The sequence below is a fragment of the Moschus berezovskii genome, chromosome 28, assembly GCF_049115385.1.
Source record: "Moschus berezovskii isolate FMDL1 chromosome 28, NW_MosBer_1.0, whole genome shotgun sequence".
Lineage (NCBI taxonomy): Eukaryota > Metazoa > Chordata > Mammalia > Artiodactyla > Moschidae > Moschus > Moschus berezovskii.
In genome coordinates this window covers 1438868-1453961 of record NC_142487.1, presented here as the reverse complement: position 1 = coordinate 1453961, position 15094 = coordinate 1438868, and the positions used below count along the sequence as shown (strand labels likewise).

The 15094-nt window shown below is 41.1% G+C and overlaps 1 protein-coding gene across 6 annotated transcripts in view; it reads left to right on the top strand.

Annotated features, from left to right (window-relative positions):
- The window catches only part of LAMA3 (laminin subunit alpha 3), a 266410-nt gene that overhangs the window by 219157 nt on the left and 32159 nt on the right, over nucleotides 1-15094 (top strand). For all 6 annotated transcript variants that reach the window (XM_055417088.2, XM_088833464.1, XM_088833460.1 and 3 more), the window contains 10 exons: nucleotides 226-367; nucleotides 2076-2178; nucleotides 4531-4647; nucleotides 4733-4912; nucleotides 5701-5843; nucleotides 8782-8952; nucleotides 10593-10744; nucleotides 10904-11066; nucleotides 11480-11613; nucleotides 12348-12492. In XM_055417088.2, coding sequence (XP_055273063.2) covers nucleotides 226-367; nucleotides 2076-2178; nucleotides 4531-4647; nucleotides 4733-4912; nucleotides 5701-5843; nucleotides 8782-8952; nucleotides 10593-10744; nucleotides 10904-11066; nucleotides 11480-11613; nucleotides 12348-12492 — 1450 coding nt within the window. The remainder of the gene's footprint in view (nucleotides 1-225; nucleotides 368-2075; nucleotides 2179-4530; nucleotides 4648-4732; nucleotides 4913-5700; nucleotides 5844-8781; nucleotides 8953-10592; nucleotides 10745-10903; nucleotides 11067-11479; nucleotides 11614-12347; nucleotides 12493-15094) is intronic.

The following is a 15094-nucleotide window of genomic DNA, read 5'->3' as shown; positions in this document are numbered from 1 at the left end:
GTCTGACCTCAGGGGCTGCTGGAGCCTGGTAGGAAGTACAGACTAGGGTGGGGGGCGGCACCCAGGGCCCAGGTCCGAACCCAACTGATTCCCAGCTGCATCTTTGGAGCAGAGCCTTGGATCCCACAGCCCCGAATCTCCATCGGCCAAATGAATGGGGAGGTAAGGGGGCTTGGCTGCAGGGAGAGGCCACTGCTGGAGCCCTCCTTCTGTACCATCTTCCAGGATCAAGAGGAACACCAGTGGGGATGAGCTGGTGCGCTGTGCCGTAGATGCTGCCACCGCCTATGAGAACATCCTCAATGCCATCAAAGCAGCCGAGGATGCGGCCGACAAGGCCACCACTGCGTCTGAGGCTGCTCTCCAGGTGGGCACCTACCACGACACCTTCTCTCAACACACTCTGGAGATGACTCACTTTTCTGTTTTCTTTCTGTGTGCACCAGGGAATAGGAAAAAACAAAGCTTATTTTAGATCAGAATTTGTTATCTGGAATAGACTTGAACTTGCTCTAATGTGTCACTTCTTATGTGTTACTTCTTATGTGCACCAGGGAATAGGAAAAAACAAAGCTTATTTTAGATCAGAATTTGTTATCTGGAATAGACTTGAACTTGCTCTAATGTGTCACTTCTTATGTGTATCTGGAATAGACTTGAACTTGCTCTAATGTGTCACTTCTTATGTGTATAAACATAGCCCAGTATTCAAAATCATTTGTAAAACCAGATAATAATCACCCTGATTATTGATTTTGAACCATGGAAGTATTATATCCTGATTCTTACCAGGTATGCTTTTAAGCTGTGTGATCAGGTATTCAGTTCAGTTCAGTCGCTCAGTCATGTCCGACTCTTTGCGACCCCATGAATCACAACACGCCAGGCCTCCCTGTCCATCACCAACTCCCAGAGTTCACTCAAACTCATGTCCATCGAGTCAGTGATGCCATCCAGCCATCTCATCCTCTGTCGTCCCCTTCTCCTCCTGCCCCCAATCCCTCCCAGCATCAGAGTCTTTTCCAGTGAGTCAACTCGTCGCATGAGGTGACCAAAGTATTGAAGTTTCAGCTTTAGCATCAGTCCTTCCAATGAACACCCAGGATTGATCTCCTCTAGAATGGACTGGTTGGCTCTCCTTGCAGTCCAAGGGACTCTCAAGAGTCTTCTCCAGCACCACAGTTCAAAAGCATCAATTCTTTAGCGATCAGCTTTCTTCACAGTCCAACTCTCACATCCATACATGACCACGGGAAAAACCATAGTCTTGACTAGACGGACCTTAGTTGGCAAAGTAATGTCTCGCTTTTTAATATACTATCTAGGTTGGTCATAACTTTCCTTCCAAGGAGTAAGCATCTTTTAATTTCATGGCTGCAGTCAGCATCCTCAGTGATTTTGGAGCCCCCAAAAATAAAGTCTGACGCTGTTTCCACTGTTTCCCCATCTATTTCCCATGACGTGATGGGACCAGATGCCATGATCTTTGTTTTCTGAATATTGAGCTTCAAGCCAACCTTTTTACTCTCTTCTTTCACTTTCATCAAGAGGCTTTTTAGTTCCTCTAAGAGATTTTTGTACACAATTGAGAACCATTTATTTCCTGTCATTTGTCGTTCACCTGGGCATGTCTGTGGATCCTGTGGGATCTGAAATGCATTATATAATAGGCCTATATCTAAAAATAAAGAACAGATTATTAACTATGAGAGAATTAGTGAACAGACTTCTTGGAAGGTTGAAGATTTTTAATCTCCCAAAGATCAAAAGCCTAAAAGTAATTCAGCTCTGTCCTCTAATATTGCAGAGGGCGTTGTACAAGTGACAGTGAGAAAATGAAAAGGTGTCACATAATTTATCGTTATGTCATCAGTGATGATGGGTCCACCTCCCCAAGCCACAAATGTCTACCTAGAGCCCTAACTGTAGCTTTTAAGGAACAGTCTTTTTAAACTTCTGCCTTACCTTCTAGCCTCATTCTTTAAAGATTAAAGATAAGGGCTAGGATGAAAACTCTTACTCGTATTTTCTAATATATGTATCACATTTAAGATTGATAAATGCTTTGCTTTCAGACAGTAATAAAGGAAGATCTTCCAAGAAAAGCGAAAACTCTGAGTTCTAACAGTGATAAACTGTTAAACGAAGCCAAGATAACACAGCAGAAGCTACAGCAAGGTATGGACGGGGTGGCTCTTGGGGGCTGGGATAGTCAAGGGCTTGGAAACAATCTGTGAGACCAGGAGCAAATGCGCTTCTTGAATCTCAGTGTCCTTGTAGGTGGTACTTTGTAAATACATTGATTTGATGTTTCTACCCTTCCCAAGTGGCGCTAGTGGTAAAGAATCCGCCTGCCCATGCAGGAGATGCAAGAGATATAGGTTCAATCCATAGGTTGGGAAGATCCCCTCAAGAAGGAAATGGCAACCCACTCTAGTGTTCTTGCCTGGAAAATCCCATGGACAGAGGAGCCTGGTGGGCTACAATCCATGGGGTCACAAAGAGTCAGACATGACTTTGCAACTGACTACCACCAGCCAATATTCTAACATAAACAAATTAACTAGAATTTCATGAATCTAAATAAATCTTGAGACTGATAGGCTTGTTTGGGTCTGGCCTTGGATTTGGGAGAGAGGATTCTTCATTTAATCACATATGCCCATAATGCTGGGGACCCACGTATCTTTGAGGTGTGTACAGAGCTGCTGTCTTGTTTAAGGCCCAGATAAGTAGCTTCAAGTCATTAGAGCAACTGCTTCAAGTTTTCTCAAGCCCTAAAATCTTAGTAAGTAAAAGCACCAAAAATCACTACCACTGTGATATATGAGGATTTTTAAATTTTTGCCTTTGAATTTTTCCCCTTATTTAATTTGATTTTAAAAAAAAATTAAACCATCTCAGTCTCACCAAATTCCTGTGTTCAGAAAATGCTGTCCCTTGATTTTCTCTGGTCTCCTGTGGTCATTCATAGGTGAGCAGCTATCTCAGTTCATAGCTCTCATTCACCTTCTTAATCCTTTCAAAGTGATTAGATACCCTCTACCAGTAAATAAATACATTTATTTATCATTTTCATTTTTAAAAATGAAAAGAAAAATAAATATGAAAACATGAAAAAGAAAATACAAAAAAATATGTAGTCTGCCTAGCACATTTCAAAAATTAAAATTTCATGGTATGACCCCTGTTCTCTTTACAAAATTTGAGCTAAAAGGTGAAGATCTGTGTTTTTAAAAGGATTAGGATGTTAACTACATTGTTATTTAAACCAGTCCTGGAATCACAGTTTAAGCCATGTGTCATCAACTCGACATTAAAGCATTCACTGGTCATTTTCCATGATCCCCCAAGGGGCAATATTATCGGCTAGAAATGCCTGTGAACTCTGTTCCTTTCACTGAATATGTCCTTGAATGTGTCAGTTTGAAAATGACAGGGAACGGTGCCTGCTTTGTGTGTGTGTGTTTGCTTCAGTGGGGCTCTCTCAACAGCATTCCTTTACTTGTTTTTTAAAAAGGCATTTTATTTATTTAGTTATGGCTGAGCTGGGTCTTTGTGGTTGCTCCGGCTTTCTCTAGTAGTGGAGAGCAGGGGACTACTCCAGCTGCAGTGCGCAGGCTTATTGCAGCGGCTTCTCTTCTTGGCGAGCATGGGTTCTAGGGCACTCGGGCTTCGGGAGCTGTGGCACATGCACTCAGCAGTTGCGGCTTCCAAGCTCTGGAGCACAGGCTCGACTCAGCAGTTGTTCCTCGGCATGTGGGATCTTCCTGGATCAGGAATCAAACCCCTGTCTCTTGCATTGGGAGGTGGCCTTTTCACCACTGAACCACCAGGAAAGCCTTGACCAAAGGGGCGTCCCTTATGCATTATTCGTTCATTAATTTATTCACACATTCATTCGCTTGTTCCATAATTATGTACTAATGTTATACCGCAAAGAGTGCCAGACACGGCACCATGCCCTGGACACAGCAGTGAATAAGACAGACACATCCCTTTCCTTGGGCGTTCCTTGTATCTGTTAGTAAAGAATCTGTCTACAATGCAGAAGACCTGGTTTCGATTCCTGAGTCTGGAAGATCCCCTGGAGAAGGAAATAGAAACCCGCTCTAGTATTCTTGCCTGGAGAATCCCATGGGCAGAGGAGCCTGGTGGGCTATGGTCTATGAGGTCACAAGAGTCTGACATGAATTAGCGACTAGACCACCAACACCATCCCTTTCCTTTACTAAGCAGAGACTTTTGCCTTGGGCAGAGTGGAAGTTAAGTCTTCCCTTGAGTTAGTAGGCCTTTCCCTTTTTTCATGTGCATTTCCAAGGAGCCTGGGACCTACCACAGTCTCTGTATGCTCCTGGCCTCTATAATGGAGGGCCTGGGGGTCTAGGAGCAAGCAGTGGGCATCTTGGGGATGACCCCTGAGATGCAAGTCTGCTCAATACTGTGCAGACCCTGGCTACTTCAGGGGCCACCAGTACCCATGGAGGATCAAAATCTTTAGGGTAATTACCTCTTCCTACTTTATTTCAGAAATCAGCCCAGCTCTCAACAACCTGCAGCAAACACTGAAAACTATGACAGTTCAGAAAGGCCTGATAGACGCCAATCTCACCAGCATCCGAGGTGATCTTCATGGAATACAGAGAGGTCAGCCGCTCCCTAACCCACTGGACTTGGCTTCTTTTGTCAAACATTTTAGAGACTTATGCCTCCCTGTTTGTATGTGCCTTAGATGACATCGATGGCATAATCAATAGTGCAAAGAGCCTGGTCAGAAATGCCAATGACATCACAAATGAGGTTCTAGATGGGCTCAACCCCATTCAGACAGATGTGGAAAGAATTAAGGATACCTATGGGAGCACCCAGAGCGAAGACTTCAACAAGGCTCTCAGTGATGCGGATAATTCAGGTAGCAGGTGTTCTCTGGCCAGGACGTATTATCCATTTTCTCCATCATTATGTGCTTTGGTCCGTTGTAATTTTTCCCCGGTAAAATCTGATCTTAGAAATTAAAATATGAAGAAACAACTTCACATGATCCATTCAAAGAATATGGCTATTCTGTTAGTTAAAAGGACCAAGTAGGACTTTGGAGGAGCCAAGGTGATTGGCAGTGGAAAGAATCAGGACATGTGAAATTCCTTAAAAATTTTTATTGACTTAAATAATTTTGCCTGTGTCGCACATGATTAGAAAAAAAACCTGTACACTTTGAAAAATCCATGAAATATTGCTGTGATTTTCCCTTTTATAGAGTGGAGATGTAGTTCCTGAATCATGAACACTTGAATTATGATTAATATTAAAGATAAAAAAGGAAAGATTTATTTATTTTTTAATTTATAAATTTTTAATTGAAGGATAATTACAATGTTGTGTTGGTTTTTGCCATATATCAACATGGATCAGCCATAGGTATACATATGTCCCCTTCCCCTTGAAAGACTTACTTCATATAGTGTCAAGAAAGATGATTTGATATCCAGAATAAAATCTATGATGTATTTACATATTATAGAAATACATGTAACATATATTTCTATAAATAGAGAAAAAGTATTACCTGATTCTGAGTCTTCCTATCCAATGTGTGGGACCCAAACGTACCACTTGACAAATACAATCCACGAGAACATCTCTATTTAGCCTTTTCTCAACTCACAATGATAAATTTCTATTTTATAATCTCACCAACAGTGAAAAAATTAACCAACAAACTGCCTGATCTTTTGAGTAAAATTGAAAGTATCAACCAACAGCTGTTGCCACTGGGCAACATCTCTGACAACGTGGATCGCATACGGGAACTAATTCAGCAGGCCAGAGATGCTGCAAATAAGGTGGGTGTCTCCCCTCATTGCCAGGCACCAAGGCTCATTCTTTAATAAGTTACTCTATTCATTAAGAAGTGAAAGATATCTAGGTACTCAAGAATCGGTTGTCTTTCTTGCCCAAATTCTTTGGGTGTTCCCCGTGTGAAAGTTCGTTTCTTCCCATCATCTTTCAGAAGTTCACATCATCTTCATCCCTTAAATGACCTGGTATGCCAGAAACAGTGGTTTCCTTTCCACTGGCTTATATAGGCAGGAAGCAGGGTTCTCCTCCAGGTTCTAGGCAGTAAAGTGTTATTGCAAGTTCAAGTAAGGGTTCTATGATCAGAATGTGCAGATATGATACTGCACAAGCCCTGTCTTCTCACAGTAACTCGGGAATTGTAGAATCCACTTTTAGTGAGGATGGAGGAGTGGTTCCTACCCACATGGGCAGTGTTCTGAATATGAGATTACAGCAGTTTTCCTTCATTGGGAAGTTCTATCAACCTTTCTTCTAATTTTAATCTGACATTATTTACTTGAATTTCTGACACTTCTCTCCCAATTTGTTTTATCCTAAAATAATGTAAATGAAATATTTTGTATTTTTCAGCCAACTCCCTATGAGATATTTGGAGATTAGAGGGATGGAAACCAAGTCAGAATATCATTGCCTTTGAGGCACCATGGTTGATTTCTAGGCTTATATTCCTTACTTTGAGCCTCAAAATCTGCCTTTTCTTTTAAGAAAGAGAACTTCCAACACAAAACCTTTAGCAGAAAAGCAAAGAGCCTAAGGCATAGTTTGGCAGAAACCACCCTCTTCGCAACCATACACATCTTATTAAAAGAAAATGGAAAAGAGTGTGCTTCTAGCTTTTGCCTCTCTATGTTCATCTACTAATTTAACGAACAAAATATGAAGTGTATAAATAGCGCAGAGGTTTAGAGCTGATAACCAAGGCAGACTGCCTTGCTTTTTTGTTTTTTAATATCTATTTATTTGACTGCATCAGGTCTTAGTTGCTGCACATAGGATCTTCAATGCAGCGTTGGTTTCTATTTGTAGCATGTGAGCTTAGTTGCTCTGAGGCATGTGGGCTCTTAGTTCTCCAACCAGGGATTGAAGCTGCGTCCCCTGCATTGGAAGGTGGATTCTTAACTACTGAACCACCAGGGAAGTCCCCAGACTGCCTTGTTTTGATCCCTGCTCTGTCACTTACAAAGCTAAGACTAGTTTCAGTTCATAGATAAGATTTCACAAAAATATTAAAGCACACATGAGAAGCAATGTGGGAATCCAGATCCAGGGTAGTGGTGACCTCTGAGAAGGGAGAGGCAACTGGGACTACGGTGGGCTATATAATAGGCTTCAATTATAGCAGTAATGTGTAATTTCTTAAGATGGTCATGCGTATGCAGGTATATTCTCTATTTTTGTGTGTTCATGAAATATTTTCTTAATTAAAAATTTTTTTTTAATGAGCAAGAGCTTTCCAAGTGACAAAAAGTAGAAGGGCATGCCATAGACTCAGGATGTGTGGAGTTTATGAAGGGCAGAGGGTGAGTAGAACAGACAGGTGTAAAATGAGCCTTGAGTGTTGGGGGGGGAGCTCTGTCCCCATGGGCACCTTGGAGTGACTATAGCTCAGGGATCACTAAGCACCCCTGCCTGACACCCGCATAGACAGGGTCCTCCGTAAATACATGCTTGGGAGATAAAATGTAGAGGTGGCGTAAGTATCATTCCTAGAGTTATTCTTTATATAGTTAGGGAATATTTATTTTCTGTGTTTTAATGCAGAGCTACCCAAGGGGATCCACAGACCAGAGCTAGTCAGACGTTTGTTACTGCTCCATTATATATAATTACAAAATTGAGAGTAAAGGCTTAGAAGCTTTCAGTAACTTGAATTGCTTCAATATCCCAGAATGGGATCAGTAGGCTTGTATTTTGCACACTTTCTTCATTTCATTTTTCTAGTATTTAAGTTTTCATATATTTTACAAAAGTATTGGTCCAGGGCAGATAACAGGGGGAAAAATGGTCCTTTACCCTGAATTTAAGAAGCACATTCTAGAGAGTCTCAGCGCACTTATTTTTAAGGACTGAGTGCCTATAATAAATGCAACCAGAACATGTAACATGTTAATGAGAAATGATTCCTTAAAGAGTTAATTCTTTAAAAAAATATTTTGATGTATTGTACATCGACTATATCATACTGAGTGCTTCCATACAGGTTAGCTCGTTTGCACAAAAACCTTCTGGGGTTGGAATAATAGTAATTATTATTAATGTTACATATTAATAGGGCTATAATACATATTAACAAGGTAAATTTAATATTAATATTATAACCCTATTACTAATTTTATATATAATTAGAGTTTGTAATATATAATATTATTACTAATAGGATCATGATATTATAGTAATTATTATTATTAATTATTATATATTATTATGTTAATATGTATTATAACCCTATGTATATAATTCCTTATGCTAAAATTATGTATTATATAATATTTATATTATATATTACACATTATGTGTCATATTTATCACATTATATATTATATGTAAAACCTCATTATTATAATACATTAATGTATTATGATGATGGTGGTGGTGTTATTATGACATTAATATGGCTAGTATCATATTAATATTATAACCATAATAATTATGGTAATAATTTACTATAATGATTATTGTTGCTGGCACAGAACAAAGTGGACTTCCCAAAGACCCTTGGCTCGTAGGCAGGAAGAACAGGAGGGCTTTACTCCGCTACTCCTGGAGCGGCCGCCTGAGTGTAGACTCCAGGCCTAGGGGGCAGCTACACACCTTCACTCCCTATCGTAGTCACTTGGGAGCAGCTATAGTCACAAGCCTCCACCCCGAGCACCCCACCGTTCTCCCCTGGACCAGCTAACAGCATGGTCTGGTCCCTTCCAGGTCGCCATTCCCATGAGATTCAATGGTAGATCTGGAGTTGAAGTCCGGCTGCCAAATGACCTGGAAGACTTGAAAGGATACACATCTCTTTCTTTGTTTCTCCAAAGACCTGAATCAACAGAAACTGGTGGGACCGAGAATATGTTTGTGATGTACCTTGGAAATAAAGATGTAAGTATTGCTGTGACATTTCCTTGGTTTTTAAAACAGAGTATGGCTTTTGAGGTGCAAGACACAGCCATGTCACTGCCATTGGCATGGCAGGAGGAGATCCCACTGCCTCTGATGGCTCCATGGGAGATCTCTCATCAATTTAAATTTGCTTTTGGAAGCGGGGATCTAGAAGTCGTGCTAGATGGGCCCAGCGTGTGAGCACATGTGTGTGTACACCTGAGGCTGAAGATCAGCACCTACCCTCTCAACCAGGTAACAGTATCAAGGCTTTCTGGAGATCAGAGCAGCCCTTCCTCACTGCTCTGGACTCTGTCCTCTTCTCAGGGCGCCCCAGCCGCAGACCCTCCCATGTCCCTGGGGTGGGGACCCTCTGTGAATGGGGCCTCCTGGAGAGAAATTAAGCCTCTCCCGCCTCATTAGTGAGAAATCCAGTTGCTTCATTGCTATAATTCCAAATTCTTTAAACCACCACTGTTATAGATATTTTAAGCAGTTTATTTTAGCTTTTAATTCCTCCTCTTAAAATATATCCCTTCCACGTAAGTGTCGGAGGAACAGGTAATCACTGACTAGGTTATTTATACATGAATGGAAAAGAAATGGGCATCCCAGGTGGCTCAGTGGTAAAGAATCTGCCTACCAGAGCAGGAGATGCAAGGGATGTGGGTTTGATCCCTGGGTCAGGAAGATCCCCTGGAGAAGGAAATGGCAACCCACTCCAGTATTCTTCCCTGGGAGATCCCACGGACAGAGGAGCCTTGCAGACTACAGTTCCTGGGATCACAAAGAGTTGGTCATGACTGAGAGACTGAACACGCGCGTATAGAAAAGAAATGCCGGAAGTATGGTTCTTGAAAATTCTGGGCAGTTAGGAAATTGTTGGCCGTCACTAGTGGATGTTGTATTGAAGGATTCCTAAACTCAGCACTGTTGTTGGTTACTCGTTCATGCTTCAAGGGTTGGGGATGTATTCATAATTTTCTTATGATATGACTCTTTGCTTTGTATTATGGCAAAATGAACATGATTTTATTCCTTCAACAAACTTGTAGCGTATATCTACTACATTTCACACCCTGTATTTATGTAAACAAAAATTTGTTTCTTGAAGGTACTTAATGTGTACTTAAAACAGGTTAAAATAGTAAATTTTACATTATGTATATTTTACTGCAGTTTTCCAAAATTTGTTTTTACCTTAAGGTGCTCACATTCTCACAGGGAAGAAAGATCCATACACAGCTGACATGATAACATAGAGCCAACAAGCATGCCCAGAGTACTGAGGGGACCTTGTATGGCACAGGAAGAACATAAATGGCTTATCTTCTTCCCAGAATGAAATTGAATGGCAACCTGAGCCCGTATCTGGTTCATCTTTATGTCAGGTGCTTGGCAAATACTTGCAGATTGAGCAAATGGAGGACTGGGTAAATGAATGCCCTCCTGATAACGTGAGCAAAGACAGCCTAGACGTTACTTAACTGTGCTGTCTGTATTATTTTATACCAGAATGTACCTCATTCATTCTGTCTGCCCAGGGCTGACTAAATGAAAGCTGTTAGCTATTCGAAATGTGCCCTCTGGGAATGGTGAGTTCGGAGAATACAGTATGTGAAATGCGTTGGTGTCTCCAGGCTTCCAGGGACTACATCGGCATGGCTATTGTGGAAGGCCAGCTCACATGTGTCTACAACCTGGGAGAGGATGAGGCTGAACTCCAGGTGGACCAGACCTTGACCAAGAGCAAAACTGAGGAGGCGGTGATGGACCGGGTGAAATTCCAGAGGTAAGAGTCTGATTGATTACAGCTCTTTGGTAATATGACCTACGATCACCAAACTTTAATTTTATATTGCTGAACCCCCTTTTAGTACTTTAGCTTTGACTTCTTTCATCTCCTCATAAATCTTTTACAACTTTATTGTCTGACTTATTTTTTAAACAGAATTTATCAGTTTGCAAGGCTTAATTACACCCTAAAAGCCACCTCCAGTAAACCAGAAACACATCAATTCCATGACATGGATAGTGGGAATAGCAACACACTCCTCAATTTGGATCCTGAAAATGTCGTGTTCTATGTTGGAGGTTACCCATCTGATTTTAGAGTAAGTCTGAATGTTATTTCACGGAATGGAAATATTTAAAATTTAATTTTGCATAATGATGTTTTAATCAGTTGTATATAAAATGGATTTAATGATACATTCTTAAAGCATCTATAGTGATAATTACTTAACTTATTGAATTCTTTTATATGCAGTGATCTAGGCTTAAGTGTATAATTTAAATAAGCATCATTATCATTCCTATTTCACAGATGACGAAACTGAAACAGAGAGGTTGAATAACTTGCCCAAGATCAGACAGCTAGAAAACAGAGAAGCCAGGGCATCTGTCTTCAGGGTCACATGCTCACCCCTATGCTGTATTGACGGTTAAAAGCAATAGAGTTAAACTGTTTCTTGGTCAACCTGATCATTGTCCCTTGTTCAGTTAGTGAAAACTTTTTTTTTTTCAGCCTCCTAGTAGACTGAGATTCCCTCCATACAAAGGTTGTATTGAATTAGATGACCTCAATGAAAATGTTCTGAGCTTGTACAACTTCAAAAAGACTTTCAATCTCAACACAACGGAAGTGGAGCCTTGTAGAAGGTAAATAAAACCTAGAAGTTGGTGTCTCTCTGTGATTTTTCAGTCATATAGCATAGAAAAACATATGTAATTTATACTTAAGGAATATAAATTAAATAAGGAAACAACTTTTCCTTAAAAGTTTTCCATAAAATATGAGATGGACAGAATTTTCCTGATTTTGAAAAAAATAAATCTTTCTTCAGTTTTTGGTGCCTCCTACCACAAAATATGCAGCATTAGACGGTGCCTGATTTAGGGCACAAACTATTTATTTACTGTAAATTTTTTAGAAAGTAAAACAGTAGTCCATAAAGAACGCCATGACTTTGGCATATGAACCTATTTGAAAGTTGCTGCCTTGAGCTTCTGACCTACCCCAAAGTTTAAAAGATTCGGAAGATTCTAATATGAGACAGACTATTTATTACTCAGAATAAAATTATATTTCATTATATATTATTTCTTACATTGCAAGACCTTCAGCTGCTGGGTCATGTCTTCCTAAGCAGATGTTTGCAGTAGGGTCTCCTGAATAGCATCTCTGTTGAGATAGAGTTTGATCATTGTAGAGTGTAAGAGCAGATTCAGGAGATACAGTGGACTGTTTTAACATTAAATTTAAAGATGTTTCCTCTTTAACAAAACATGACAACTTGATTGCACAGGCTTTGCTCGCTTTTTCATCAATAAGCATAGTTTTCTGGCAGTCTTTTGCTGCTGTGTTCTCACTTAACAATGATTGGTGTTGACAGGAGAAAAGAAGAATCAGACAAAAATTATTTTGAAGGTACAGGCTATGCTCGAGTTCCTACTCAACCAAACGCCCCCTTCCCCACCTTTGGACAGACGATTCAGACCACTGTGGACAGAGGTTTGCTGTTTTTTGCAGAAAACCAGGTAACCTATGACAAGCATCCAGATATTACCAAACACATCCATTCATTTGAATTTTGGGGTAACTGAGTTATTATAAACAATGTATCTGAAAAACAATGTGCAAATGTTAGCTGCATCCTTTCCCTTGGCCCAACTCTGTTGGATTGGCCAAAAAAGTTCATTTCCATAACATTTTACGGAAAAACTCAAGCAAACTTTTTGGCCAACCCAATACTTTCTTTGGCTGTACAAGTGTGTGTTTTGGTAAGGCAAGTCATCCAGAATTTAAGAAGATGCCACTAAAATGTGGGAGAAATTGCAACTTACCCATTCTATCTGTGTTGTCAGTTTTATTCTTTGAAAACTACTGTTTGCTAATAATCTTTGCTTATTCTGCCTAAAAAAAAATGATAAGTCTTCCTGGGGTCTCTGAAAACCAGGCTATTCGACCTCCTGCTGTTTGCTTCTTGGTCTGAATCTTTTCAGGCCGTAAGAGATTTCATCTCTATTTGCCTGACCCTTGACTTTCCAAGACATGGAGGCCTCTCTGTTTTCAAACAGCTGAGGTTCCTGGAGACCATTCTGACATCTCCTAGTTTAGAAAAGGCCAAAAGTGACACTCTGAGTGATCATCAGCACCATCTGCTGGTAGATAGGCCTAGACTTAACCTCTCTAGAGAATGAGCTCTTCTTGAAGATGCTGCATAGGACATGTCATTGTTCAATCCCTCAGTCATGTCTGATTCTTTGTGACCCCATGGACTGTAACACACCAGGCTTCCCTGTCCTTCTCTGTCTCCCAGAGTTTGCTCAAACTCATGTCCATTGAGTCAGAGATACCATGCAGCCATCTCATTCTGTCACCCTCTTCTTCTGCCCTAAATCTTTCCCAGCATCAGGGTCTTTTCTAGTGAGTTGTCTCTTCGTATCAGGTGGCCAAAGTATTGGGTTTTCAGCTTCAGCATAAATCCTTCCCATGAATATTCAGGGTTGATTTCCTTTAGGATGGACTGGTTGGCTCTCCTTGCAGTCCAAGGGACTCTCTAAGAGTTTACTCTAGCACCACAGTTCGAAAGCATCAGTTCTTCAGTACTCAGCCTTCTTTATGGTCCAACTCTCACATCCATACGTAACTACAGAAAAAACCATAGCTTTGGCCATATAGACCTTTGTCAGCGAAGTGATGTCTCTGCTTTTTAGTAAGCTGTCTGTCATAGCTTTTCTTCCAAGGAGCAAGTGTCTTTTAATATCATGGTTGCAGTCAACATCCCTAGTGACTTTGGAGCCCAAGAAAATAAAATCTGCCACTGTTTTCATTTTTTCCCCATCTGCTTGCCATGAAGTTATGGGACCAGATGTGATGATCTTAGTTTTTTGAGTGTTGAGTTGTGAACCAGCCTTTTCACTCTCTTCTTTCACCTTCTTCAAGAGGCTTGGAGAAATGTGGGCCAGTCCATGGGATTTTCAGCTTGAGAATGCAGGATTGCTATGGAGCTTGAGGTTTTACCAGACACTTTGCCTGCAGGGTGGGGACACAGACCTGGTCCACCTCTCCTCTCTCGGGGGTGCTCTGGACTCCTAGGGAGAGTCCAAGGCTGAACCAGTTCTGATGGTTTGGGGCATCCTGACCTTCCTGAAGAATGCAGAGAGCTGAGAAGTCTTACACAGCATCTTCAGGGCAAGGCTGTTGTTTTCTGCAACAAGGTCTTCTTTGTACTAGGTTTGGCCAAACGTTTTGTAAGATGTTACAGAAAAACCTAAACGAACTTTTTGGTCAACCCAAAACATTTTGAAGTTCTTGGAGACCAAGAATCAGAAATACTATTTATATTAGAAGAAATCTTATGAAATACCATTAGTAACCAGATAAAAGGAGCTTTCCTGGTAGCTCAGTTAGTACAGAATCCGCCTGCAATGTGGGAGACCTGGGTTCAGTCCCTGGGTTGGGAAGATCCCCTGGAGCAGGGAAAGGCTACCCACTCCAGTATTCTGGCCTGGAGAATTTCATGGACTGTTTAGTCCATGGGGGTTGCAAACAGTTGGACATGACTCTTTCACTTTCACTTTTTCACTTTCAATCAGATAAGAGAAAATGATCCCCAGTGCTGCTATTAAGTAGGATGAGTTGATGTTATTCTGTTCTTTATGAGTGTGGTGAACCCTCACTGACTTCTAAGAGCAAGGCTTAGGATCCAGAGAAGGACTGACTTTCCTTGTAGGTAAGGACTCTTGTTGGGCTTCCCACGTGGCACCAGTGGTAAAGAAACAAAAACAAAAAAAGCCCACCTGCCAATGCAGGAGATGTGAGAGACATGGGTTTGATCCCTGGGTTGGGAAGGCACTGCAGGAGGGCACGCAACCCACTCCCATATTCCTGCCTGGAGAGTCTCAGGGACAGAGGAGCCTGCCGGGCTACAGTTCATGGCGTTGGAAAGAGTCCAACATGACTTAGTGACTAAACATCAACAGCAAAGCAACCGTTAAATGGAAGATAGAGGAGAAATAGGAATACCTCAGAAAACAGATGGAGGAAAGTGGGGTTTGAAGAAGAACCTGCTGCTGCTGCTGCTAAGTCACTTCAGTTGTGTCCGACTCTGTGCGACCCTATAGACGGCAGTCCACC